Below are 26063 nucleotides of genomic sequence, written 5' to 3' on the forward strand. Positions count from 1 at the left end.
GAAAAGAAGAAGAGATGAAATGGAAGGGAAAAAAGAGGGAAGGGATTTACAGTACGTGGACACTAGGTATGAAAAGTAATTGCTGTGTTGCTGCTGCCGCTGATTACGCTGACTAACGATGGACGATGGACGATGGACGATGATGTTGATGTGTATGAACTGGACATGTGTAGAGACCTTGGGTGGGTGGAGGGCTATCTATTTGTGATAGGAAGGGTCCCTTGGTCAGCCAGACATTGCAAGAGGGAGCCATGTAGAGTACAGGATACCACCGGGATTGTATCACGATATAGAGCGAGAAGGGGAAGAGAGACAGAGATACACGTGGTGGGTCCGGCTTCAGCTCCGAATGTTCAATTATGTCTGGGAATATATGTATGGATTATGGATATTATTTATATAGCGCCGGCACGAAGTCAGAACAGGACCGACAAATAGAGTACGACTAAACGAGGTGAACCAGCCAATACATATAAACAAATCACATCACATCATATAATGTCATATAATCGTCTCTGCGTGTCACGTATCTCTCTGATTTTCCATGCAGCCATCCGTCCATCCATCCATGTTCCCGGGTCAGTCAGTCAGTCACTCACTCAGTCATCACCCTCCTCAACACTCAAGCCCGGCGCCACAAGCCGTTCAAACTCCTCCAAGAACCCCGCGGGCGGACTGACTCGACGCTGCGCGATCTCGAGCGCCGTGCTCCCCTTCCGATCGCGAAGCAAGCATTGCCGACGATCCCAATGCACGTTGGAGGCACGGAGGATCGCGACGGTGCGCGTGTCGGCTTCCAGCGCGGCCGCGTGCAGGATGGTTGATCCGGCGGCGTTGACGTCGTGGGGGTTCGCGCCTCTGTCCAGGAGCATCTGAAGAAACTGGTGGTTGTTGTGGAAGATGGTTTCAAACAAAGGCGTGTCGCCGTGCAGGCTGCGGGGGTGCATGTCGGCGCCGTGGTCGAGAAGAAAGGCCCCGATGGCAGGACGGTTGGCGATGGCGGCCCCGGTGAGCGGCGAGTGGCCGAAGTTGTTCGTGCTGTTAAGAGATGCCCCGGCGCCCAACAGAGTCTGGACCGGCTCAATGGCTCGTTGGTGACGGCTGGCGTGGTGGATGGCCTGGCTGCCGATGGACGTCCTGGCGTGGACATCCGCTCCGTGCAGGATTAACATCTCCAAGAGAGGCACAAGGCCTGTCGACGCTGCAAAGGTGAGAGGTGTGTTGTTGGATTCATCGCGACAATTGACGTCGGCCCCGGCGTCCAACAGCAACCTCACTGCTTCCTCGTCTCCCCGAGTTGCGGCCCAGTGAAGGGGTGTCCGTTTCGTGGCATCCGAGCTGTGAATTTGTTTGCGGTACTGCTCATTCTGCAGCTCCTTGGCCAGTTGTGCAGGAAATATCCCTAGCACGACCTTGTGCATGTACGAGAACTCCCAGGTTTCCAGCTCCTGGGTCCCTGAAAATACGCGCTTCAAGCCTTCAATCTCGGCCACAGTCCCTCTCTTGCACAGAATTTGCTCCCAGGCTTTCTGGAATGGAGTCCTGTTGAAATTCAAAGGGTCAGAGAATTCATCGGTGCCACTAGTGGTTCCGCTTCACAATCTTCAGGACATGAATTGCCTGGAGAACTTACGTGCCATTATCGTCCTGTTGGTGCGGATCTGCCCCTGCGTCAAGAAGCAGCACACACATGCTAGTTTTGTTGCGGAGTACAGCGTACTATTGGAGATGGCAGGTCAGCCAAAAGTTCAAGTGTAGCCACCGATTGACACTCACATGTAAGGCTGTACGTCCATGGTTAGGGTCGGAGTCGTTCAGCCAAGCCTTCCCATCACCCAGCAAGGATTTAGCACCGTCGACGTTTCCAGTCAAAGCAAACTTCAACAATGAATCCTGCCCTCCTCCCCAAGGGACTCTTCGTCTGATATTGAGCTGCATCGTGAAACCCCGTGAGGACGACAACGTTGCCGAGAAGTGTAGTGCTCGTTGGCAAAACCACCAGGGAAAGCAGTACACAAGTTTGATTGATCTTTTGTCAGACATGCGACAGCCCTTGACATTGCATTGGGGCCAGAATCCGGGGGAGCCGGAGTAACCCAAAAACAAGGTTCCAAGATAGTTCTTGAGACGTGGAGTCTGATATCTTCCAGCCGAGTGACATACACAGTTACACGGCGCATTGCAGCGAAGCCTCCGGCTAACGTGAAAGAACATTGTTGGATTTGAAGAGTACGTGCTCACGGCGAGTGAGTTGTCTATTTCTGTTAAATTTGGTTGCAATGTGCTATTGTCAAAAACTGGAGGAGTCAAAACCAGTCTATACAGGGTTTGAAATGATACTTTACCATTTATCTGGGGCTCTCCACCTGCGGGAAGCAATCCCTGGCTGGATGATATAGTTAACTGAGCATCTCCTTCGCTAGAACCTGGCGGGTCTTGTGACTCAGATGTAATGTTGGGAGGCTCAATTAGATCGAAACCCCTTTTCTCGAGCCGAGGCCGCAAAATGTGTATCGATGTGTTTGGTAGGGCCAACGGGAGCGGCTGTATATGCCGGACAATCGTAGACTGCAAGTTTTCTAACTGGGTTTCAATCATTGAGATCCGAGCGCTAATATAATGTGTATCAGCCTTAGTAGATAACAGGAGCGCGGCCTCAAGGTCTGATCTGATTCTTCGCAGTTTCTCCCAGACGTGCTTTGCTTTAGTACTCAGCCGAATCCATTTCAGTCGGCTTTGTTTGCTGAAAACCTGTGGGTCCGCTTTCCTAAGTATTTCCTCCAACTCTGGCAGCGCTGTTCCGGCCCCTTTAAGGGGCTGATACACTGCCTCGAGGAACCGAGATTGGGGAGGTTGTTCTGCGGCCATGTCGCCACAGAGCTTCTTGACGTCGTGAAAGAAGCTCTGGAGATCGCTCAGATCGTTAGACAACGCATGAATCTCGGCTGGTGCGTTCTGAGCGCATTTAAGAAGCTTCACAAGCAGAGTGACACATGTCGAACTGGCGTCGATCAAGGTAATGGCACTGGCGCTGATGGACAAGGGATCAGCCATGGCTGAAAATACCTGATACCAAAGTCAAGTTTTGAGGCTGCAAGAAGGATGAAAAGGAACTTTGATGTGTTGGTATATTGTCGATCAGGCTGAGTAGCTGGCCAGGCACCAAAGAGCGTCCTGCATATCTTGGCAATCAAAAGGACCATTTAGATCCGTCCGTCAATATTTCCTATCCGCGGTCCCTAGACTTTCATTTCGATCAGGTTCTCTGCGAAGCCGTGCAGGGGTCGGACGAGGAAAGTCGACAAGTGCACCCTTGCTTGCTGAGCGAAGACGAAGGTGGCTGCAGTCTCACAACCCTTGCTCAGAACCTACCTCTGCACTTACCGGACTCGCTCGGTTGAAGAAGTTAAGTGTCGTCTTACCTTCGCGGGTCATGTCTTTTTATCATAACATTCCAAATACACAGCCCCAAGAGGGGTGCTCGAGTAAGAGGTAAGAGTTGTCTTGGTGCTGAATGGACCATTCTGTGTTGAATACGTAGCTTGAAAGTCTTCGGTCACTTTTGAGTTTCTGGCCTTCGTGCTTGATTTGAGGGGTACGGGAAGTTCCTGCACAACGTCAATATGAGCGATTGAAGCATAAACATCGTGGGAAGTATCGCGGGAAGGGCTACAGTAGGTGGGTGGCGAGCCAGGTGACAAAATAAGTGGCACACTCTAGCCGTCAGACAAAACCACTTTTCAATATCTGTTATTTCTACAGTACCTTTTTCTAAGTAACAACGGATAATGTTGATATCGCTAGATAACCCCTAAGCTAAACTATATCTAATGAGTAGATTATTAGGTTATTATCTCTTATTCTAAGTCGTGGGGGAAGAGACAGGGGAGGTCATTCAGTCTCAGTCTTTCGCTGTGCCACTTTTTTTGTCACCCGGCTCGGTGGATGGGTGGCGACTGCCCACTACTAGCCTAAAAGCGGGGTGAGTCGCGGCTCACTAGGCTCCAACGCGGTTACCCCATCGACCTAAGCAAACATTCATTTCAACCCGCGACACCAACATACGAACATTTCTTGCAATTACTGAATTCTTCAGTACTTGATAGTTCTTCGCTTCCCCTTGTTGGTATTGCATCAACTATAATATCATGGCAAATCCTCAAGAAATCATCGAACAGCAGCCCGACTTTTCACGCCTTGCTGACTCTCTCCAAACTGCTGGTGAAGAATTCAGCAAATTGAGAAATCATCACGCTTTCGACCATGGAGCGGAACTCATGCAAGCTATCAAGGCGTTGTCTCAAGAGATGCAAAGCATGAAGACTGAAATGAAGACTGAAATCGGGAAAGTCAACACCAACATGGCAGCCATGAAAACCGACATCACAGTCATCAAAGGGGACATCAGGGATATCAAACAGGACATCACGGGGCTTAGGACCTATATCTCGGTGATGTTAGATGATTTCCTACTTTTCTTCTACCTTTGTCAGCCAGCTAATCTGTGAATACTCTAGCGATCTTAATGCCGCGGCTCGATCCCACAATTCAAAACTGCTGCACGATAGTGATCCACTTTTCAAATTTCTCGATCCCGCCACTGCTGAAGCGATTCCTAACTTCCCTGCAACGTCAGCTGAGATTCGCTCGATCAATCCACGAAACCTCAACGGCATCCTACGAGCTCTGGGACTGCCAACTGGCGGAGACGTCAATGACAGAAAGAGCAAGCTCAGAATTCATATTGGTCTATCTGAAAACCCTGCATGACTAGAAAGATACACCGACGACATTCTCTCACCTCCGTGGCGGTATCAATAGACAGTAAAGTACACAAGCTGTTAGCCAATCTGAGCTTTTGGGTCGTTCCTTAGTGCGACAGTGAACAGCGTGATGGGATGCAAAGACAGATGAATGAGGGGGTTATTTCTCAGAATCGGAGAATATGAATAGTATCGCCAAGCAGCTCTGCACTTCAGCGAATAAGATAGACAGATTCTTGGTGAAAGGTGCGCGTGGGCGCGTGGGAACTCCTGGCCCCCGAGTATGTACTGTACCAACGCGCCGGTCCTTCCCAGGATCATCCGCAATGAAAAGTATAGCCAGAATCGCCTTTAGAAGACTACGCGTCAAGACTCGTGTGTGCCTACGATTCTGAGAAAATAGACCAGGTTTGGGACAGACAAAAGTAACTGAGTCGAGGGTCGGAGGAGAAGAAGAGAGTTGCTGCACCACAAGGTAGAATAGAGTCTGACGCGTAGTCACGTGAACATCAGCTCCCCTTAAAGCGGCGGCATCCGTAGGTCCCCAGAAACCGGGACATTCTGTCATTCCAACTTGGGACTTCTCCGTCACTGCGACTCGTTAACGATCCAGACTCTGACCTCAACCAGCAGGTGAATTAACCTGGCACTCCCACCTTTCGGGAGTCCTCACGTCTTTAACATTCGTCTCTCTCGATTTGATAGCGGTCCGCTCCGGCGACTGCCCCTTTCTCCAAGTTGTCACGAGTCTTTGACTCCCAATGTCTCGACGGCCCGCTAATGACAGGGCAGCCCAGAATGCCCAAACCCTCAAAGCCCTAGTCAAACTCGAAGGAAACAAAGTCTGCGCTGACTGCAAGAGAAACAAGCATCCACGATGGGCCAGCTGGAATCTCGGGGTCTTTGTTTGTATTCGATGTTCAGGGATTCACCGTGGGATGGGTACGCACATCAGTCGGGTCAAGTCGGTTGATCTGGATGCCTGGACGGACGAGCAACTACAAAGTGTCCTGAAATGGGGCAACACAAGAGCAAACAAATACTGGGAGGCCAAGTTGGCCCCGGGGCACGTGCCATCTGAGGCGAAGATCGAGAACTTCATACGCACAAAGTACGAATCCAAGAGATGGGTAATGGACGGCCCCATGCCTGACCCCTCGACGCTCGACGCCGAAGGTGACGATAACATGCCCTTGAATATCGTGCAAGAAAAGGCCAAAATCGAGAGGTCGGCTTCTCAGCGTCAAGCGTCCACTCAACCTCCTCCGCAGCCTCGGCCTGCTGCGAATGTGAATCTCTTCGACGACTTCGCTCCAGCTCCTCCGGTCAGGCCGAATACAGCAGACATTCCCAACTCAAAACCCACGCGAACTGGTCCACCCGCGCCTGCTCCAGCTCCAAAGCCTGCTGCGAAGCCACAAGACTCTCTACTTGGGCTGGATTTCTTTGGAGGCTCCTCAGCAAGTGGCATCGGTCGACCTTCGAGCGCGGCGTCCAATCCTGCAGCATCGACAAATCCCAGAGGAGATCTGAAAAGTTCGATTCTGTCGTTATATTCCGCGCCCCCTAAGCCTCAACCTGCACCTCAACCCCAACATGATCGTCAGCCATCATTTGGTGGAATTGCAACGTCGCCTGCACCACCGAAGCAAGATGCATTTGGGGGACTTGCCGATGCCTTCAGCGGATTGAGCTTCCCTAACCCGACCACCACAAAACCACCTCCTCCACAGCCGTCCTCTGCATTTTCTGCGTTCGGCAGTTTGACCAGCCCTGTTGCAGCGCCGAAAGCCACGACCTCTCCTCCCCAGGTAACATCGCCGCCTCCTCTGAGCGGTGGCAGTTTCTTCGACGCCCTTCCCTCCAAAGCACCACCCGCCAAATCAACTGTCACCTCGCCATTGGCCTCTAATGGGCTCGAATTTTCATTTACCCAAAGAGCTCCGCCTCCGCAGCCTGCCGCCGCTCCGGCACCCAAACCATTTACTACGTCTATTTCTGCTGACTTATTTGCGGCTGACGACTTTGGGGGGTTTGCCAGCTCGACACCCGCGTCACCCCCCAAACCGGCTCCCGCTCCACAAATCTCATCACCTACCATCAGCAGCTCGACTTTCAGTTCGCCTTTCAATCTCTCTTCGCAGCCTGCGTCAGCGCCAAAGCCAGCTCCCCAACAGTTCAAGGCTCCAGCAGCACCTCAAACTAATACATCCATGTTTGATCCTTGGGCTTCAGGCAATGATAGCAGCCCTTGGGGGGCGCCGGACCCAGCACCTGCAAAACCCGCGCAGCCCAAGGTCGAGTTGGGGAGACCACCGGCCCACATAACGCCGAATGATATTCAAGGAGGATGGGGAGAGCCAATATCGTCGAGCAACAAACCGGTGAGGCAGGCGTCAGTCACAGCCGACGAGGATTTTGGGGGATGGACCTCGGCGTCTACAACGCAGACCCCGGTGGTCCCGCCAGCCAAAAGTAGTGGTGGATTTGGAGGCACTTCAGATCCTTTTGATAACCCCTGGGGTTGAGATGTTGAATCGTTAACATCGTCTGCCTCAGCTGGGTTTTGATACGAAGAGCGATGAGACATGGAACGAAAGGAGATTTGCAAACGAGAGAAGATGAATGGACACAGGAACTATAGAACATCTTGCTATCATATCTACCTGGGTTGTCGAGAACGAAGAACAAATTGCCATTCATTGTTGTGTCTGTCCTCGATTTTGAGCGGAAGGTCGCTCGCTTGCTTCAATCCAGCCCTCTAAAGGGGCGGGGGATTTAACAAACATGAATCACGGAGGACTCCTAAGCAATACATCCCCATGTCAATGTTCTAATCTGAATCCCACCATGACCCGATCATCATCGGCCCTAGTCACCCGCTCAGCTAGGCATGCAGACAGTACAAGGTACTTTGCAGGGAGAGAAAGAAGTGTTCTCGACATCGAGACACGCCTACGACCCAAGATGTCTGCGTATACATGTATTATTATTATTATTATTACACTATTTATTATTATAGTGCGATGCGGGCTGGTAGGTCGGTGTCGATAGACGTGTACACAAGAAGTGTCTGTGAGGCGGTCATGTAGCTGATTTTGGCTGAGAGAGAGAGATATATATATATATATATATATGTAGCTCTGTATAGATGTGTGTGTGCGTGCATGCGTGGGTAGCCAGCCCGCTGCCATGGGCCTGACACCGCGAACAAACAAAGAGAACCTAATCCATCTTGAAAACGTATCTCACACGGGAATCGATCAGTCAGTCGAACTCCGGGACGATATTCGTTGCCTCGTTCTCCTCTGAATCCCACCAGCCGGGGAAATTGCCGGGGCCGAGCTTGTCGAGCCAAAAGCTCTCGCTAGCGTCGATGTCGATCAGATAGGCCCTGCGGCCATCCCGTTGGCCCTTGCGGATAGCCAGGCGAGCCACATCGCCCTCTCCCAGATCCAGCTTGCGGCGGTCCATATTGTCCCAGCGCGCCATCCTCAGGTCGCCACCCCAGTACTCCCAGGCGAGCTTCTTGATGTTAGCGTGCGAGGAAGTGTGCATGGCGCTCCATACGCTGTAGTTGTGCACACCCAGCGAGACGGCGAAGAGGCGGTCTTGGTCGGCCGATCTGAAGACGAGGATCGAGTTGCACCCCGAACCCCGATACGTGAGGCTGATGCTCCCGTCTTCCTTTACATCCCAGAAGGAGCCCGTTTCCAGGTCGGTATATTCAACCTCCGGGAGTGCGTGGCCGCGTTGTTTAATGCTGAAGAAGAAGCGGTATTCAGATTCCGGTTGCATCCAGTCTAGACAATGGTCAGTGTTATCTCTCGCCATCCTCATCGAGAGGTGTGGAGTAGATGCTTCACCCGCCAGAAAGGCGGGAGGGGATCTGCGCAACGAGGGCAGAATCAGCAAATAGAAACAAGAAGATATCATCCTTACTGGACACGTCCAAGCCCGTGGGATCAGCCTCCCGGACATAAACCTCCGTTCTCTCATAGGAGGATACGTCCTCCCTGATCTCCTCTATCCTCGAAGAGTGCACCCGGACGTAGCTGCTCGGGTACTTCTCATCGGGCCTGCTCAGGTATATGCCGAGGGGATATCGATCTGGATACACGTAACCCTGTTTGCGCTGACAGCTCAGAACTCCCAGAAAAGTCCCGTCGGGCTGTGGGATGAGGGGGAGCTTCAAATTGATACCTTTGTTGGTCACGGCAAACGCAGGGCTATCACCATATCTCCTGACGTCGGCGCAATGCCGGAAATCTTCTGGTGACCGGGCAAGGAGCCCTCGGTCGCCGCCAGAGTCTGACCAAGCAAATATCGTCTGGTCATCTGAAACCTTCATAAACTCGAGCTGCAAGCGACGAAAGGCGTTGTACCCCTCCCCATAGACCATTGGCATGTTCACGTTGAACAGCCCCAAGAGACAGTACGCCAAATCCTCCGTTCTTGCCGTCTGCCTGTTCGCGGCCCACGACATTCTCTGAGCCACGCTGATGTCGCCCGCCGAGTTCGTTAAGAGAACCTGCGCAGGGATCCCGGTGATCTTCGTAATGAGATCCTGGAAGCTAGATTTCGTCCCGATCTCTTTCCAGTGGCGGTCGAAGAAGATCACGTACTGCGGCGCAACCAATTCCTGCAGCGTCCACCCGCGAGTAAACCACTTGCTTTCCCTGAACTTGGAGCCCTCGGCCAGCGGATCTTCGTCGCTCTCTACATCAGACATATATGCGTAGCACACTTGCGCCCTCCGGTACCAATGGAACATGGAGTTGAGCGCCTCGGTCAACTCGACTTGATCATTCTTGTTGATACAGCAGGTATCAATCCATACGTATTCAAATCCAACGTTCCGGGCCTCGCGGCAGCAGTGGAGGATCTTATCATACCCTTCAATGCCTTCGAGATCGGCGGTGCTGTCGCCCGCTTTGCGGTGCTCGATGTCTTGGAAAGAGATCTCTTGGTCTCTCCATCTGTGGGACAGGATCACGTAGTCGGGAATCTTGGGTCTAGCCGGGCTTGGGAAAGACTCGATGATGATGTCTTTGGTGTTCAGAAGACGCATTGTATGGTGTATGGAGGGTTGGACACGAGAAAATTGGTAAGGCTCTTTTGTTCTTTTGTTCACGCTTCCTTCTTTCCAGACTATCACAGCAACGGATACAGAAGGCCAAATGGAGGGGAGGCTTTTGCGGGAGTGGAGGTTATAACTTACTGATAAGAAAAGGTACAGCTGTCTGGTACACAGACACCCACCATTCAGAAGTTCAGCAGGTACAGAGGGGCAAAGATGAGGTGCAACCAAACATTGAGATCAGGTTTCTTTCTCGCCTCGTAACTTGCCTACTCACCTTCCTTTGGATGCAGCTAAGAAGATCCCATGCAAATAGTGGAAGAATGAAGGATCAATCAGGCACAGAGGTCGGGCTGGCCGCACAAGCGTGTCGCTGGCATCATAACTTTGCTGCCACTTGCGGAAATACAGCTCCAAACGTTGGTGTCCTAGGTACGAAGATGATAGGCTGAGGTAGGGGCGAGGTCGAGTCCGCTTGTATCCAGTCCTTGTGCATCTAATCCTCTTGAGCATCTCGTCCAGTATTGGTGTCCGTATGGGTAGCTCACCTTTCCAATTGAGAAGAAGTCTCTGCAGCTAGATCAGAATGGTGAGCTCGGTCGCGTCCCCCTTGTTCGACTACTAATAAGAACTTGCCACGGTTGAAAACATGTGGACAAGTGGCTGCTTACTCTGCGTCTCGTATCGGTCGGCTCGTCCTAGTCTCCGGAATCCTTTCTCAATCCAGCCTCAGGCCTGTGCACTAATTATTAGTCTGAGCAGCAACTGTGCTGGTCGGTCGGAGCCCCCGGAGTTGCGATGAGGGAATCGGCTCGGCCCACTGTCGGGGCTGCAGACCCGTTGAGGCTCTGCGCTCCACAGCCTTGGTAGCACAGATCAACCCCAGAAGTTCGACGATGGGACTTGTTCCCAGCCTTGATAGACGATGAGGCCTGCAGCTATGCATCTAGAATGGGTTCTACACGACCAAGTACGCTCGCGGACACACGCCCCACATTCCATTCGTTCGAAACGAGTGCTGCCATCATTAAGGCAAGGCCGGCTGCCGATTGACTCGAGTTCGTTTGATTCGAATATCTGACAGTGAAGAACAGAGAGCCGGCTGGAAAATTCGGAATCCTCAAATCCAAGAAATGCCCGACGAGACCAGCGCTCAGGCCTTTATCAAAACGCTGCCTCGCGTATTACTTGCCAATGGCGCCCCAAATCTGGGAACTTGGCTGACGTAACGATTGCAGGGCGATAGACGTCGGAACTGGGAAGAGAGTCGCTTCCGGTTGCTGTAAGAGTCGTCACCGGCGGATGTGGATAAAGATAACCCAAGGACTGACAGCATATCAGATGCATCAAGGTCCAGGACCGGAGCCAGCTCTCTGAGCAGACATCCATTGTTAACGCGGCAGTCGAGTCGGGATGGATACATGGCGAATTCGCGAGACTGATCCAGACCGGGACCACCGGTTCTGCGGTTCTCACGGAGAACGGCAATATCAGTAGGAACCCGGCTCCCTCCTTGTTGCCGCATCCCACACTGAGCCCTTGAATACAGGTCTCATTCTCCAGATGCCAAAGGACCAGCTGCCCTTTATCACCCTCTCCATCTCAGAGCTCCCTCGAGAAGGTCGCTATCGCGGATCCGATTGGGTTTGCCTCCTCTTGATTGGGCCCGGGATCAATTTGGAATCGCTGCTCAGCGAAAGTTCATTCCCATATGACTATGCCTCCCTGTCTCCCGACTTTATGTTCCTGCCGGTCTCCGTCCTTCAGGACGAAGTGGAGCGGGTCGGAGCTGGGCTGATGAAGTTGAAGAAATCCGTGCTGGACGAGCAAGGGCAGGTCTTGTCCAGAGATCCCAGAGGCCTCGATGACACCAAGAACAAGCTTTTCGAGCTGGAGAGGACTTACCTTGAACTGTACGAAAGGTGGAAGTTTGGACAAAGCCTCGCCGAAAACCTCACCAAATGCTTTGGCGAAATCGTGAGGTTGCAAGCAAAGGATAACGACAGGGCGAAATACTCAAGAACTCTCTCCCAGCGGGTCGAGACCCAGATCACATTGTCGAACATGACCCAGCAAGAGCTTGATGCCATCCCTTCCAAGTTGAAGCAGCAACACCGCATGGTACCCATTTTCTGCCGGTTCTCTGGGCGTAGGCTGTTCACTGACCTCTATTGCAGATTGATTCCAAATTGAGCATAATGGTGCGCTTTCCACCCCTGCCGACACGGGCAACAAAGGAGCTTCGTTGACTGATTTGCGCAGATTGCGGAGGACACTCGCCGTGACAGCTCGTCGATGAAGACTATGGCGGTGCTCACTTTGCTGTTTTTGCCTGCCACTGCTCTCGCTGTAAGCTGACCGTTTGCTGCCCCTCTCCTGTTTCGACCTGACGTGTCACAGTCCATCTTCGGTATGTCCATGTTTGATTGGGAGGCTCGGGACGGAAAAGACATTGTGTCCCGGCACTTCTGGGTCTATGTCGTTGTCGCAGTTCCGCTCACACTGGGCGTTCTTGCTGCCTGGATCTTGTGGTACTCATGGACTCAGAAGACCTATGCAAGGAAATGGCAAAGGGATATCAGAACCGGCGACGCTCAGATATCAAAGCAAGAGGTCTAGCGCGGCCCTAATACACATGATGGCTACCACGTCATCGCTGTCCGTTTCCAAGCTGAGGTCGACTCAGAGAGCTTCGTCTTTTCGACCTTCCCAATGCGGTAGATTTTGTAGTTCGGTGGTAAAATTGTGGGATAAGACTTGACCATTTCGCGATCAACATTCCGCCATTTCTGAGCAAGATCTCTCCAGGGAATCAGAAAGGGGCTCGTCCGCTGCTGCGCATCTCGTTTGCCCTGATGCCACTGATTCTGCAAGCGTTCAGCGTTCCATCGCTCGTGCTCTTTCTCGGCTAAGAAGGTTAACTCGTCGTCGCTGAAGCTGACAACAGCTTCGCGGGGACCATCTACTTCAGCCAGGAAACAAGATATCATGCGGAGCTTCCGAGGTATGTCAACGGTATGAGCACGCGTCGACTCTCTCAGTTCTTCCGTTAATGACGCCCACGGAACCAATGAAAGGTCCTTTGCTAGAGCCTGCTTCTCTTCGGCCGTCACGGCCATCCCTCTCCTTATTTCGACATAGACATCGTGCAATTTCTCGGAAATGGACTCTCTGAGACGGACTGACATCGTGTTGTATCGTGAACACTCCATGAACGTCGGGTAATCGAGATGCAGGCCTAACTGCGCCTCTGGTGGCAGTGCCGCTCGTTCGAAATGGCGCTTACCAGTAACTTTACTCAGGGCAATTATAGCCTTCAGGGACCGAAGCCCATGTCGGTAGGTTGGGGTCAGGAGAAGCCCGTCTAGGACGCTCTGATCGATAGAAATACCTTCTCCCATCTTCAGTTTTGGTTCTCTTTCTTCCAACAAGGCTCGAAGCACCACCGCCCTTCGTACGGGATACAAGACGTCGGGCTCATCGACTTTATCGAGGCCAATCACATTGACAAAAGCATGCAAGCAACTGAGGAATTCTTGCGCTCTCGGCAGCACCTTGCGGTCTTCGCTATTATCCTTGGAGAAGTCCTTGAATTTTTCCAACGAGGTCGTGAAGCTAGACCCTAGAAGAATGATTGCAGGGCCAACATGTTGCAGCTCGCCACGATCTTGAATCCGGCCTCCATGCATAGGAGGCAACAAGTGGGCTAGCCACCCCAGGGGACGGCCCGAGAGTTCGGCGTCAAAAGCATTGATGTAGACCAAAGGCAAAAATCCCGAAAGGTTGGATTCTCGCACTTTGTTAAAAGCAACGGAGAGATCTTCAGGATTGGTGAATTGGGTCAGGTTGAAACGCAGGTGTTGGATCTTGATGCCGCTTCGTGCCGCAGAGGCTGCAGCTTCTGCGACTTGGCCGGTAGCAAAGGACTTTCCAGACCCTCGAGATCCGAATATTCCGATGTTGAGTGGTTTGATTTGGGGAGCTGACAGATATTCATAAATGGCATTGAAGATATTACGGAACCCTTCAGTTTCCCACCTGTCAAGCACCAGGAGACGCCCAAAGCTGGTGATAGGAACCCAATTCGCAGCAGAGTATGTCCCTTTGGTCACAATATGGCACGCCACTTGCACAGGGTCTCCAATGTTGTGGTGCAGAATGGACCAATGCCGGTTCTCCCCGCGGGAAATGCTCTCAGATGGAATCTCAAGTGTGATTGGCGCCTCATCGGAAAGTGTCGTTTTCTTGATGATGTCCGCGACGGGATATCTAGGCCACCTGGGGACCTCGCTGGCCCTGAATCCCAGCTTTGCTAGGCGTCGGGCAGCGATGAAGCCGAAACTGATAGCTTCATTAAGGGCTGCCCCGGGAGGAGAGCGTGCTATCTCAGTAGCTAGACCTCCAATGAAAGCTTCCAGGACTCCCGGAACAGGTCCGATATGTCGCCTGCTGAACTCACCCTCTACTCCCAGAGGGTCAAAGAACAGAGTTGGTTCCTCCATCTGCCGACCACGGTGAAAGATCACCCCGTCACACCCAAAAAGAACGAGGAGATTGGCGCAAGTGGCCAAGGTATCCAGTTGGCCTTTGGAGCCGAGCTTTTCGACGAAGTCCTCACACGTTTTTTCCCAAGAGAGGCCGTGGTACAATTCTATCCCCTCGGCGCGAAGATGCTCTGCGCTGACGACAACAATGAGCTTTTCGGGGTCTTGTGAACCATCCCTTGTATACGGCCCACGACGAACAGCATCCCAGATTTCCCCAGTCCCAAGGGGACAAGCCATGTGGTAGATCAGGGTCTCTGGACGGCTCCTGCGAAAGAATGTCACTGCCTCAGCCTCGTCGGATTTGCTGAAGCCAGGTTCGGCATCTTGAAAGATGAGGATGCTCACTTTGCCATTCGTCTTGGGCGAGAGTTGAGGAGGGTGCCATACGGGGTTTGTGTCGAGTGGTCGGCTGTGCTTCACTTTATAGCTCGCCAACTGACGGTCTCCGCCGCTAAAGAGTTCCAATTCCGTGATAGCAGAAGCTGAGTGCTCAACGGAATGGCCTTTGGAGACCTCTAACGCCGGGCCGTGTACGTGGTGATGGTGTTCCCCAGCGGAGGCACGCAAAAGGTCCGCAATGAGGGCAGCACCACCATGGCATCTCTGAAGGCCGAATTTTTGTGGACCTCTGTAAGTTGCACCTGGACTTGGTAGTAATGGATAGACAAGGAGATGTGTGGGAGTGTGGCCGGCAATCTGAATGTGGACGTCAGTCATTGTTGAACGCAACACACTGCAGAGACCTGGAGAGACGAGTCCTCTTCAAGCAGCCGGTGAGGCCAGCTGGAGCAGCAACAGTACCTAGCTCGCTCGAGATATTATCAGCTTTCCGTCTCCTTTGCCAAGTTCAGGAGCACGACACTTGTGACAATTGTCCGATGGGTGGATTTGGTGGATGTGGCGGAAAGGGAGCGAAGGGGGTGACGGGCGAATGATAAAGGGAACTCGGTACGGGAGGAGAGGCCCACCAGCGCCACTGATCAAGGCACAGCGCGAAATCAATCATATGGGCACGTCTAGGCGACTTGACAGGGATACGGGGTTGCAATTCCACCATTGGATGACAAGAGCGCGGCTGCTTGCCTGCTTGCCTGCGATGATCCCCATCCTCCTTGTCCTGCACATCAACCAACCCACGACTCTACATTTGGCAGCCCAACTGACACTCCATTTTGAGTAACCAGACAGCTTGTCTTGCACATCCGGATCTTCTGAACCTTGCCTCCGGGCCCTCAAAAACGGAGGCTGCGTGCCTGGGTACAAGCCGCCCGCAACGCACATCTCTTCCGCGTTGATCATCCCCCATGATCTCAATTGCTGCAACTTGGTCCACCACCACCACAATCGCTTGCCGATAACGCCAATTGCTTCCGAGTACTGCCCAACGTCGAAACATCCTCCTCGACCGCCCTCTCTGCTCCGGACCCTGCCTGCCTCAGTCCGATGATTAAAGGAGTCTCCTCCGCAACACCAACCTGTTGGCCATTGCGCGCAGGAGGCGGGCCAGGAGGGAAGGCTGTTGCCTGTGTTTGCACGCGTCTCTGATAAAGGATAACCCAGTTTCGTCAGCCCTGGAGATCCATATCCGCTCCCGGTCCGCTCCATGCAGGTTCGTCGAATTGCTTCCTTTCCTGTTGGGGGAAAATTGATGTGAGAGATGGGGACTGCGAGGGAGGAGAATTCGGAGGGAAGAGGAGTGCTGAAATAAACCCAACTGACACGGTGACACTTGCAGACCTCAACCAGGACCCGAGACACAGGCGCGAGCTTCGCTGCTCGCCAAAGGGGGCACCTGCCCCGGTTGTCGATAAGTGACGAAAACCACCATGTTACCGAAACTATTGGCTACCTCTACGATGACGATCCCGAGCAAGACCAACCGCATCCTTCTTATTCGAACCCGTATCAGAGTGCAAGTTCACAATCACAAGTTAAAACCAATGGCCACCAAATAGACGGTGATATGACCCCCAGGAGGACGCCGTCCGTATCAAGGAAGCAGTTACCTTACCGAGAGATGTCAAACGACCATGTTGGCGCACAACCAAACGGCGTCTCCCGGAGGTCCTCTGGCCAGGTTCACTCTTGGGACCACCGTACTCCCACATCTTCGTCGCCTGCATCTGGCTCGAGAGAACGATCACCCTCCGATACCGCCACCTCTCCCTTCCCTTTAAATGATATCGACTATGAGTCCAGTCCGGCAGGCCTGGCGCAGGAGCTGAGCAATCTACAAGCCTTGAGACGCATGTCAATGCACATGGGCGCCACCGATGATCCGGATCTTCCACAACTGAGTCCAGCTGGAATGCCCAGTGCCCCATCTCCGACTTCCAGCGAAGACGATTCCTCAAGATTATTCTGGGTGCCGGCTCGATTGCACCCGGAACTTGCTCCGAAAGAATTCAAGACCTTTTTGGAGAGCAAGGCGGAGCAAATCAGAAGGAGATCTGGCGAACTATCCGCTTTTGCAAGCCCCTCGTCCTCCCGATCTTCCTCCTTGAGTGCTGAAGGAGGAAGCTCTGGCTTGCGCAGGAAGAAGTCTATGCTCTCTCGTCAGATTGATAGCTCTGTGGGATATCAAGATGGTGCCGACCGGTTAGAGAGGAAGAGATCACTGTCGCGCCGGACTGGCCCTCAGGACCCAAACCTGCAAGAGCTGGAAACGTTGGTCGCAAATACGCCGGGGTTGGCAAAGCAGAGTATAGAGCCTTCCTCAGAAGATGATGCCCCAGATATCATACTTCCGTCAGTCCCAGGAAACAGCCTCAAAAGGTCCACCAGAACAACTTACAGACGAGGCGGGAGTGTGAAGGGAAGGGGGGACCGCGGCACCTATGCTCAACGTGCCGCGAGAAGGGCTGCGGCTGGGAGCCCCTCAAGCAGCAGACCTGAGTCGCCCGACTCCAGCGTTCCGTCCATCCCTCCGCTGCCGAATCTATCTATCGAGGGCCCCAGCATTGCGCAGACCTTCAAGGACGCGTCGAGCACAGCGAATGCCGCAAGAACGGCCCCTACAAACTTCTCCCGACCTGCAAACTCGACCTCCAGCAGCGGAAGTTCTTCTGTGCCCACAACATTTGATTACACATTCGGCAATGACGACGACACGAAAAGACCGACCCCAGCTGGAATACCTGAGTCGCGAAAATCGCCACCCCCTCCGAAATCACCTCCATCTATGAGCATTTCGTTCGACCGAAAACCTGTGCCACAGATTATCGAGACGCCGCCTCCCGCAGAAACTTCTCCGGTTTCTGTCCAACCCCCACGCTCCTCTTCGATGACGCCCCCACCTGTGCAACAACAACAGGCAGTACGGCATCCTGAGAGAGTGTCTTCCCGAGATGATAGCCGGACACGAGCGATTTCTCCGCAAAGGCCATCAATGCCTTCCAGAGGTTCCCTACCAATAATTACGCCACGAATTACATCTCCCGCAAACCAGATTCCGCAACAGTCAAAGCCCCCTCAAAGTCTTGAACAGCCATCTCCGTTACCTGGGAATGACACGAATACGAGCAACTTGTCATTCATACCGACCCTCACTGTGGACAAGAGAGCCGATCATAAAAAGAAGGAGGAGACCAAAAAGTCGAGCTGGAGTTGGTTGCTGGGCAAAGAAGATGGAGATAAGGATAAATCAGAGAAACCGAAGGCGAAAATCTCGAAACCTCCACAGCAACATGACAATACTCGACTTGATGTGCTCCAAACGTCCATCGATGGCGGCGTCAGGGGGCGTGAAAGCTTTGTACTGGATCGGGAACACCTGAAGCTCGATGAAGAACGCAGAAAGGAGAGCCAACGGAAAGGGTCCGGCAGTGACAAGAAGGAGAAAGAAGGGCTTTTCTCTTCGATATTCGGCGGGAAGAAGAGCAAGGGTGAGAAAGACAGCAGCTCCAAGAAACATCGCGACCGTGGCCTGTCGCCCGAGCCGCCGTACCGAGAATTGAAACCCGACATCGACTATAATTGGACCCGATTTTCGATTCTGGAAGAAAGGGCCATTTACCGCATGGCGCACATCAAACTGGCCAACCCTCGTCGAGCCCTGTACTCGCAGGTGCTCCTCAGTAATTTCATGTACAGTTATCTGGCTAAGGTCCAGCAAATGCACCCACAAATGAATCTCCCGACGAGTGCCAAACAGCAGCGGAAACAGCAACAGAAAGACCAGCAGCAGCAGCAACAGCAACAGCAGCAACAGCAGCCGGACGAATATGTCCAATATCAGCGGTATCAACAAGTGAGTGATTCTGGGAGGGCGTTATGAGGATTGCTCGTGCTAATATCTGTGCAGCAACAGGCTCAACAACAACAGCCATATCAGGGCGATCAGTCATATGGTCCCCAGCAGGAATTTGCAGCCGATACGTCTAATTACGATTATGATGCTGGCGGTTCAAGGCCAAGTTCAAGGGGAAGCAAGCACTCGGTAGAAGGTAATGGCTCAGCATATGGGGGCGGCGGCGGTACATATAATCAGTACTATCACAACAATCAACTACAAGAGCAGTTACACCAGGGGAATTCGCGACACAGCGGATCCCAGCTGGACGATGATGACGATGACATGTGGTAATATTCGGTGAGGTCTGGTGAGAAGTCCTGGCTGCTTGTTCTTTATGACAGCTGGCTCCTTTAGCTGCTTTGATATTGGACAAGATCTACTGCACAAAGCTTTCACCCATTGGAGTCCCGATGTGCTCCGAGCGCTTTCCCTCTTCGATTTCTAGCATAGCGGAAGGAAGGAAGTGGGCGTGTTTGTGATGGGAATATCTTCAACCTAAGGAATGGTATGATCGCATATCTCGAAATGACATAACAATATTTTGACACATGGATCACACGCGACAGTCATATCTCGACAGCTCGATGCTGGGAACCACACACGGATTTGATCGATGGAGATCACGGAGAGAAAGACAGGAAAACTTGGCTGGCCTCAGAGATCTGAGCAGACATGTTGAGGGACTGCCTAGAGGGAGCCTCTGTCCCAAGTATAGATTTGCACATAAATGAAGAAAGATCCAACAGGATGCTCAACCCCATTGGGGAATGCACAGAATCGAGAGAGAGAGAGAGAGAGAGAGAGAGAAATAGATGTCGTAAGTAAGCACTGCATCCGCCCCATTCTAGAGAGAATCAATCTGGGGAATGAATGCTGGTTTTGAAGCGTGGCTAGAGGCGAGGCTGAGGCAAGGCTGTACTAGTAGAATGCCCGAGTTCGCCGAGGTGTCATCATCTTCCCGCGACAACCTCCCACATGTAAGGATTCCGCACCTCTTCCTCTATCCTTTACGTTGCGCCACAAACGCCTCTTTGCTTGCAATTTCCCACCGGAGCTCGATTCTCTCCGCAACGCTAGTTTTCCCAGATACCGAACCCCGGTTCCTTACCTCCACCTGTTGCCAGCGGCATCAACTACAGTCAAGCTGCACGAGATCGACACAACTCGACGACGACGACGACGACGAGACGGTGAAGAGGACTGAAAGCAAAAAGAAGAACAAGAAGAACAAGAACAAGAATAAAGAGGGCCGGGCGAGGATCTATCTACACCAAGAATACATACAGTACCGACCCAGGCCGCACTGTCTGTCAAACATACATACATACCTACGTTCTCCCTAAGACCCTGCCTCGTCGGGGCCGCGGAACCAAACAACCACATACTCGTTGACGAGCAGGGACGAGCGAATATCACAAACTCAACACAGGCTCCTCAACGCCGGCGCCACGTCACGTCGTCCCCAAAGGGTCGCAGAGGGTCCAAGAAGGGAGGACAACATCCGCTCGCAGAGTCAGCCAAGCCCTCTTGATCCTGGGAGGGAGGAGGCCCCAGATATAAAAGGCTACAAGAACAAAGGTCCGCCTTCGCCGCCGCCGCGATGGCCGACGCCTACGGGCGCGAAGAGTAAGTCAGCCCACTTTCTTCCTTCATACACACCCCAACAACCCCAACCCCAAAGCCCAGCACTAAAACAGACTCCTCTCTGACTCTCTCCCCACCAAAAAGACAAAACAACGCGCTCCTCTCGTCGCTCTCCGCAAAAACTTCGGCGCTGAAACACATCACGCTCGACATCTACGACAATGCGCGCAGCCAGGGCACGCTGGACAACACGAACGAAGTGTTCAGCAGCATGAGCACCAACCTCCGCGGCAGCGCGGGCCGGCTAACCCGCATGGCGCGCCAGGGCGACAAGGTGGCCGTGCTGAAGATCGCCGGCGTGGTCGTGGTGGCCGGTCTGCTCGTGTGGTGGATTGGCGGCTGGATATTGGGCCTGTTCTTCGGGCGGTGACGATTGTTATGGTTTACAGCAGTTCATGACATGGGCAGGAGAGGAGAGGACGGGAGGGGAGGGAAGAGAAGAGTTGAGGATAATAAAGACACGAGAAATGCGAAAATAGGAAATAGGGAAAAGGAAGGGGCTGAGAGCAATGCAGGGGTTTCAAGTCATATTGTAGTCATACACTGTTTGTTTCATTACAATAAAGCCCAGGGTTGTTATTCCATTCGGAACAAAACAAAAACTTTTTGGTCGTGATCATGAACCGTCATGATGCCCAATGCCTAATACCCTCTATACCGGGTAGACCATGCCAGCGCCATTGAATTCCAACGCCGTCGCTAATACCCGTGATGATCCAACCCACGCTCAAAAGGATTCCTTGCTATGATAACAATGTGGTGTTGTTGCCGTGATGTAAAAATGCCCTGCCGGATAACAATGTTGTGTTGTTGCCTGCCAGTAAGGATGTGATGCCGCCGTGATAACAATGTCGTAAGAATAGGGATAACAATGTCCTTCAATCCTCACACGTAACAATAAGTAATGATGCTTTGTCGCTGCCATGCTGTAAAGAATACCCAATTTTCCAGTTCATCAAGCCATATAGGTAGTTCATGTCGAGGTTGCTGAGGTTACTGAGGTTGTTACTGCTCGTGACGGTGCACGGCAGGTAGTTTATGTTGATGTTGCTGCTACACATGACTGTGCATGGTAGGGATCTCATGTTGATGTTGCTGCTGCTCGTGACGGTGCACGGCAGGTAGTTCATGATCAGGTTACTACTGCTCGTGACAGTGCACGGCAGGGAGCTCATGTTAAGGCTGCTGCTCCTCGTGACTATGCACGGCAGGGAACTCTTGTTAAGGTTGTTTTTGCTCGTGACTATGCACGGCAGGGAGTCCATATTGAGGCTGCTTTTGCTCGTGACAGTGCACGGCAGGAAGTTCATGTTGATGTTGTTGTTGCTCTTAACATGAGTCCATATCGAGGTTGCAACTGCTCGTGCCTATGCACGGCAGGTTATTCATGTTGATGGTGCTGCTGCTCATGAGAGTGCACGGCAGGTAGTTCATGATGAGGTTGTCGAGGTTGTCGAGGCTGTTGCTGCTCTCTAAACCGCATCTTCAAACTCTTCATCTTCTTCAGAGTCTCCTTCAAAGGCGACTTCATACTCTCGCTTGATGCCATTGACTGGTTTGACGTCCACGTCTTCAAAGTCATCCTCTCCTTCTTCCGCTCCATCGGCGGCATCTTCTTCTTCTGGGGTGGTAGCAGCCGTGGCAGTCCCATTGGTGGTCGCCCCGATTGCACTGCTTGTATACCACACTGGCAGTTGATTCTGTTTGGCGAGGAGTTTCCTGCGCTCTTCTTTTCTTTCTGCTTCTTCACGCTCCTGTTCCTCACCACTAGTCAAGTTGACGGTGAGGTTTTTGACGTCGACCATGTCTGGGCCGCCTCTCTTATAGTCGTAGTATCTGTTACCTCTCTGCAGAGGCACGTACTGTTCCGATGTGTCTGTTTTTCCACTTCCCTGCGGTCGGGGGACGTCTTTCTTTCGGTCCCATGCTGAGGCGAAGTCGTTTTCAGGAATGTCTGTCCGATCGATCTTAAGGATCATGTCGTCAAACTTCTTAAGCTGGTCATTCAGCTTTCTGATCTTTTCATGATTGCCGCGGTCTTTCAGTGCAGCTTGTTCATTTTGGACCAATGTCGCATGGCATCTGTCACAGTAGAAGCCTTCGTCTCCGACTTTGTCGAGTATGTCAAGTTCTTCATATTCTGCTTTGCAGCGGGGACAGCGCCAATCTTTGCGTTTGGTCTCATCTTGTTGGTACATCGCCTCCACTTTCTTGCGGAGTTTTGCGATTTTGTACTTGATTGCGTCGATGGCAGGGTGGAAGGGACAGTAGTAGTATTCTCTGGACGAAGGTCTGGTAGAGCCGATCTTGGCTTCATTCCGGGACTGTGTCTGGACGAGTCGTGCAGTGCGCAGAGGATTGAGCAGGCTGCGGATGTCTTTAGGCTGAGAGTTTAGGAGAATGTTCAGGTCGTCCATTTGTAGAACTGAGTGCATGAGGATGGCGTCGACAATGATGATCTGTTTAGGATGAGGGAAGAAGGTGCGCACTGCTGTCCGGATGAGAGTCTTTGCTTCGTCCATGATGAGAATGGTGATGGTGATGGTGTCTGTGACCAGAGATTGAGAACCGAGAAGAGAGGACCGGGAGAAAAGTGCGATGCTGCCAGGCGAGTTATTCGTGAGGGTGCTCTGGGCAGCACCCTCACGAATATCTTGGATTGCGCGCAGGCTTGACCCGCCGCCACCTGCCAAGCCGTTTAGTCAGCATATACCTTGGCTTGTTTGAGGGTGAGGTCGATGGCGGAGCGGACGACGCCAAGGGGAATGCAACTTACCAGCAGCACCGGCACTCCAAGGAGTCGGAGGACCCCAGCTCCAACTTCTTCCAGTTCTTGCACCTTAAATTGCCCTCTCGGGGCAACAACCTACTCCTCCTCTCGGCGATTGAGGCGGAGTGCTCCCCCGGACAGCACTCCGCCTCAAACCGCTCCTGGGCCTGGCGGTCGTAGATTTCATCCGTCGTCCGCGCCACCTCAACAGCCAGGGGGACGCGGACGGAACGGGGCCGGGGGGCGCGGGCAGGAGACGGGCAGGCAGGAGACGGGCGGGCGGCAGCGACAACAAGGGTTGGGGGGAGGCTCTCCTCCCCCTCAACCTCCTTGTGGGCCTTCTTGGAGAACATGCAGCCCATTGTTGTTGTTGTTGTTATTGTTGTTGTTGGCGGGTATTCAAGAGACAAGAGAGAAGTCTTCGGGGAAGAAGAGGCAGTGTCACTGGTGTATGAGTGGTGTGGTATGGAGAGGTCTGGCTACAATGGTCGGAAGGGAGGCACCCCTAAATAGACGATAAGACGGCTGAGGTTGATCCTGTGCACACGCTTCTACGTTAACGTTTGCTATAGAGTTGTTCAGACTTTGGGCCGCTGCCTATTCAATAGTGGAGTATGGGCTGTGCTCATTTTCAATTCCTCTCCACTATATTCAATACCTGTATCGTTCCAGTATTGCACAAAGGTTATACGGAGAAAAGCTTCCTTTTCCGGTTAAGCGAACCCTACCGCTAGCGCCGACCAGTACTATATTGTAACGCCAGCCAGACTAGCGTTGTGGCTGACGAAACTGGGAATTCCAGTGGGGCACTTGAGAGAGCCGAATTGAAAAGTTTGCTCCATTGAAGTTCAGGGTCTATTTGTCGCATTGAGGAGCTCACGCATGTGCGATCCGTTGGAACCTGCAGTCACTTTGCTAGCCTCTTGCTCTCTACTTTCCCATGTCCACAGTTCATGTGCCGCATGATGCATGCCTCGTCGCAAATCGCTACACTATTGGATAGACAGCCAGATCAGACGCACTCGGTTGGTCGGAGGGCGTGAGATCAATTGATTAAGTCGGAATGATTTCAAACAAAACAACGCTCAAAGCAACGAGATCATGATCTGTCAGTGGTCTTTAGCCTCTGATCCCAATATCATCAGAGATCAAGTGGCGGCTGATCGTGCCTAGTCCAATCTGAGCACAGAATATTCTAGCCCCAGCAGTGTAATGATCCGTGCAAAAAGCGGTCGGCCATCCTTGTGATCAAGCATCCTTTCGTGAGCGCCAGGCAGGGCGTGTCCTCTCCACCAGATCTTCTCCTATTCGGTCTCTGAAGTGGTCGTCGGGGCTTCCAAACTGCGTGGCTTGCGAAGTACTCTTTCTTGCGCCATCTTCTGCTCCAGAGAAAAGGTCAACAATTCGGTCCAGAAAAATTGTCTGCAACTCTCAAAATCCGGAGGCTTGAACTCAGGAAATGGGACATCCCGTCGTAGTTGACTGGCAGTCTTCCAAGTTTGTGTGTCATGGTCAAACGTCGCCAGCAGCAACATTTTCACCCACAGCAGGAAGTCTTCGAGCCCCAGAGCCCCTGTACTGCGACATTCTCGCTCAATATCGACATCCCACATTCCCATGCAGTAAGTCTGGATGAATCCATAACCTGTTGTTATGTGCTCCCCTAAAGCCTCGGTAGATATTGCCAACGCCAGCAGAGAAATTGCCAGCACCTCCTCCACCTTGTTGCGCTGTTGGTTTTGCAAAGTGACAATAGCCAGAAACATAACCTGAGCAGGCAATGCCGGATACGACGGTGGTAGAAGTGCAAAACTGTCGTCTTGTTTCAGATCTTGCTTCTGGTTGAAAAGGGCGGCCATCACGCGCGCACTCGTCTGCACAACTCGGATCACTTGAACGCTCAATCTGCAAGACATTGCCAGTTCAATAAAGCCTAGGGGCAGGCGGCTTAATGTGAGGCTCAGTTCTGGGTCGAAGGGATGTGTGGGATAGTCAAGCGAGCCATAAGGAAACATTCGCACCTGATCTGGATCAGGTTCGGCATACACACCTCCCAGAAAAGTTTCCCAGCTGAACATGTCAGATTGCGTGGGCGGCTTGTGGGATGCCATGGCTTACGATCTGATATGGTTCTTGATGTAGCCCTGCAAGCCTGACGATCTGAGCTCGCCTCGGATTTGTATCAGGCGGCGCATGGCCCCCAGATGTTGAAGGGGGGAGCCCAGCTCTTCTGACAGCGCCTGATAAGAGTGAGTTCAGGTCATGGAGGCTGAGGGCAGGAAACACACCTCAACAGCCATCAAATGAATAAAACTAAGCAAGATGGCGTCGGTCGAGGTGCCATCATTAGATTCAAGTCGATTATGAAGCAGAACAAGAGCTTTGCGGTAATATCCACATGCTTTCCTGCTCTGGCCTTTGTCCTGCATGCGAACAGCAAACGCAAGAGAGGTGGCCGTTATCAAGGGGTCTTGCATCATGGCTGAGAGATTGGCACTGATGAACACCGAATCTCTGCTAGCCAGCCTGAATGTTGGATGACGCAGCATGGACGGACAGTATACCTCAACGACTGATATAAATCTGTTCAGCATCACAGCCTTACGTCTCGGGATCATGCAAGCTCACAGAATTGGATTGTTGTCAAGGGGTTGAGGTCGTCCTCCACCATTGTTGCATCCAATGGCAAGGCATGGAAGTTGACGGGCTTGACTCTGAGCAGTGTGCGAGAAGACCCTTGCGCCGAGTTGATCTGCGACTCAAGGGCTCGCAGTGCTGAACTGGTCACGGCTTTGAACCGCTGAAACTGGTTCTGTGATCCGCGATCAGAACCCGGCTCCCCTTGAGGTGAAGCGTCCTTGCAGGAGTTCGACTGGTCGACAGGGGAGACATTCCCTCCTAAACTCATCGCCTTTCTTTTCCCGTGGATTGATCCTTCTGGCAATTGCTTGGTGTTGACGAAGGG

General features: G+C 52.5%; 10 protein-coding genes across 10 annotated transcripts; 5 read left to right on the plus strand and 5 right to left on the minus strand.

The window, feature by feature from the left end:
- Nucleotides 1-599: 599 nt before the first annotated feature.
- AYL99_07378 (hypothetical protein) lies at nucleotides 600-3054 on the minus strand (the record flags this gene model as incomplete). The annotated part of the gene is made up of 4 exons (XM_018838887.1): nucleotides 600-1542; nucleotides 1634-1719; nucleotides 1777-1784; nucleotides 2712-3054. The coding sequence occupies 4 exons, from the start codon at nucleotides 3052-3054 to the stop codon at nucleotides 600-602; spliced, it is 1380 nt and encodes a 459-aa protein (XP_018691655.1).
- A 1094-nt stretch (nucleotides 3055-4148) lies between these two features.
- Nucleotides 4149-4770, plus strand: AYL99_07379 (hypothetical protein; the record flags this gene model as incomplete). The annotated part of the gene is made up of 2 exons (XM_018838888.1): nucleotides 4149-4456; nucleotides 4518-4770. 2 exons carry the CDS (start codon nucleotides 4149-4151, stop codon nucleotides 4768-4770), a joined length of 561 nt encoding a protein of 186 aa, XP_018691656.1.
- Nucleotides 4771-5524: 754 nt separating this feature from the next.
- Nucleotides 5525-7291, plus strand: AYL99_07380 (hypothetical protein; the record flags this gene model as incomplete). The annotated part of the gene is made up of 1 exon (XM_018838889.1): nucleotides 5525-7291. One exon carries the CDS (start codon nucleotides 5525-5527, stop codon nucleotides 7289-7291), a length of 1767 nt encoding a protein of 588 aa, XP_018691657.1.
- Nucleotides 7292-8030: 739 nt separating this feature from the next.
- Nucleotides 8031-9834, minus strand: AYL99_07381 (hypothetical protein; the record flags this gene model as incomplete). The annotated part of the gene is made up of 2 exons (XM_018838890.1): nucleotides 8031-8566; nucleotides 8706-9834. 2 exons carry the CDS (start codon nucleotides 9832-9834, stop codon nucleotides 8031-8033), a joined length of 1665 nt encoding a protein of 554 aa, XP_018691658.1.
- A 1142-nt stretch (nucleotides 9835-10976) lies between these two features.
- Nucleotides 10977-12462, plus strand: AYL99_07382 (hypothetical protein; the record flags this gene model as incomplete). Its single annotated transcript, XM_018838891.1, has 7 exons — nucleotides 10977-11024; nucleotides 11082-11125; nucleotides 11185-11336; nucleotides 11393-11964; nucleotides 12021-12044; nucleotides 12106-12192; nucleotides 12244-12462. The coding sequence occupies 7 exons, from the start codon at nucleotides 10977-10979 to the stop codon at nucleotides 12460-12462; spliced, it is 1146 nt and encodes a 381-aa protein (XP_018691659.1).
- A 23-nt stretch (nucleotides 12463-12485) lies between these two features.
- AYL99_07383 (hypothetical protein) lies at nucleotides 12486-15107 on the minus strand (the record flags this gene model as incomplete). Its single annotated transcript, XM_018838892.1, has 1 exon — nucleotides 12486-15107. The coding sequence occupies one exon, from the start codon at nucleotides 15105-15107 to the stop codon at nucleotides 12486-12488; it is 2622 nt and encodes an 873-aa protein (XP_018691660.1).
- Nucleotides 15108-16407: 1300 nt separating this feature from the next.
- AYL99_07384 (hypothetical protein) lies at nucleotides 16408-18975 on the plus strand (the record flags this gene model as incomplete). The annotated part of the gene is made up of 2 exons (XM_018838893.1): nucleotides 16408-18639; nucleotides 18694-18975. The coding sequence occupies 2 exons, from the start codon at nucleotides 16408-16410 to the stop codon at nucleotides 18973-18975; spliced, it is 2514 nt and encodes an 837-aa protein (XP_018691661.1).
- A 1309-nt stretch (nucleotides 18976-20284) lies between these two features.
- On the plus strand, nucleotides 20285-20698 carry AYL99_07385 (hypothetical protein; the record flags this gene model as incomplete). Its single annotated transcript, XM_018838894.1, has 2 exons — nucleotides 20285-20310; nucleotides 20413-20698. 2 exons carry the CDS (start codon nucleotides 20285-20287, stop codon nucleotides 20696-20698), a joined length of 312 nt encoding a protein of 103 aa, XP_018691662.1.
- A 1102-nt stretch (nucleotides 20699-21800) lies between these two features.
- AYL99_07386 (hypothetical protein) lies at nucleotides 21801-23460 on the minus strand (the record flags this gene model as incomplete). The annotated part of the gene is made up of 2 exons (XM_018838895.1): nucleotides 21801-23014; nucleotides 23199-23460. 2 exons carry the CDS (start codon nucleotides 23458-23460, stop codon nucleotides 21801-21803), a joined length of 1476 nt encoding a protein of 491 aa, XP_018691663.1.
- Nucleotides 23461-24402: 942 nt separating this feature from the next.
- Nucleotides 24403-26006, minus strand: AYL99_07387 (hypothetical protein; the record flags this gene model as incomplete). The annotated part of the gene is made up of 4 exons (XM_018838896.1): nucleotides 24403-25168; nucleotides 25217-25338; nucleotides 25387-25670; nucleotides 25727-26006. 4 exons carry the CDS (start codon nucleotides 26004-26006, stop codon nucleotides 24403-24405), a joined length of 1452 nt encoding a protein of 483 aa, XP_018691664.1.
- Between the last annotated feature and the right edge of the window lie 57 nt (nucleotides 26007-26063).

The sequence above is a fragment of the Fonsecaea erecta genome (genome assembly GCF_001651985.1).
Source record: "Fonsecaea erecta strain CBS 125763 chromosome Unknown Scaff6, whole genome shotgun sequence".
NCBI classification, from domain to species: domain Eukaryota; kingdom Fungi; phylum Ascomycota; class Eurotiomycetes; order Chaetothyriales; family Herpotrichiellaceae; genus Fonsecaea; species Fonsecaea erecta.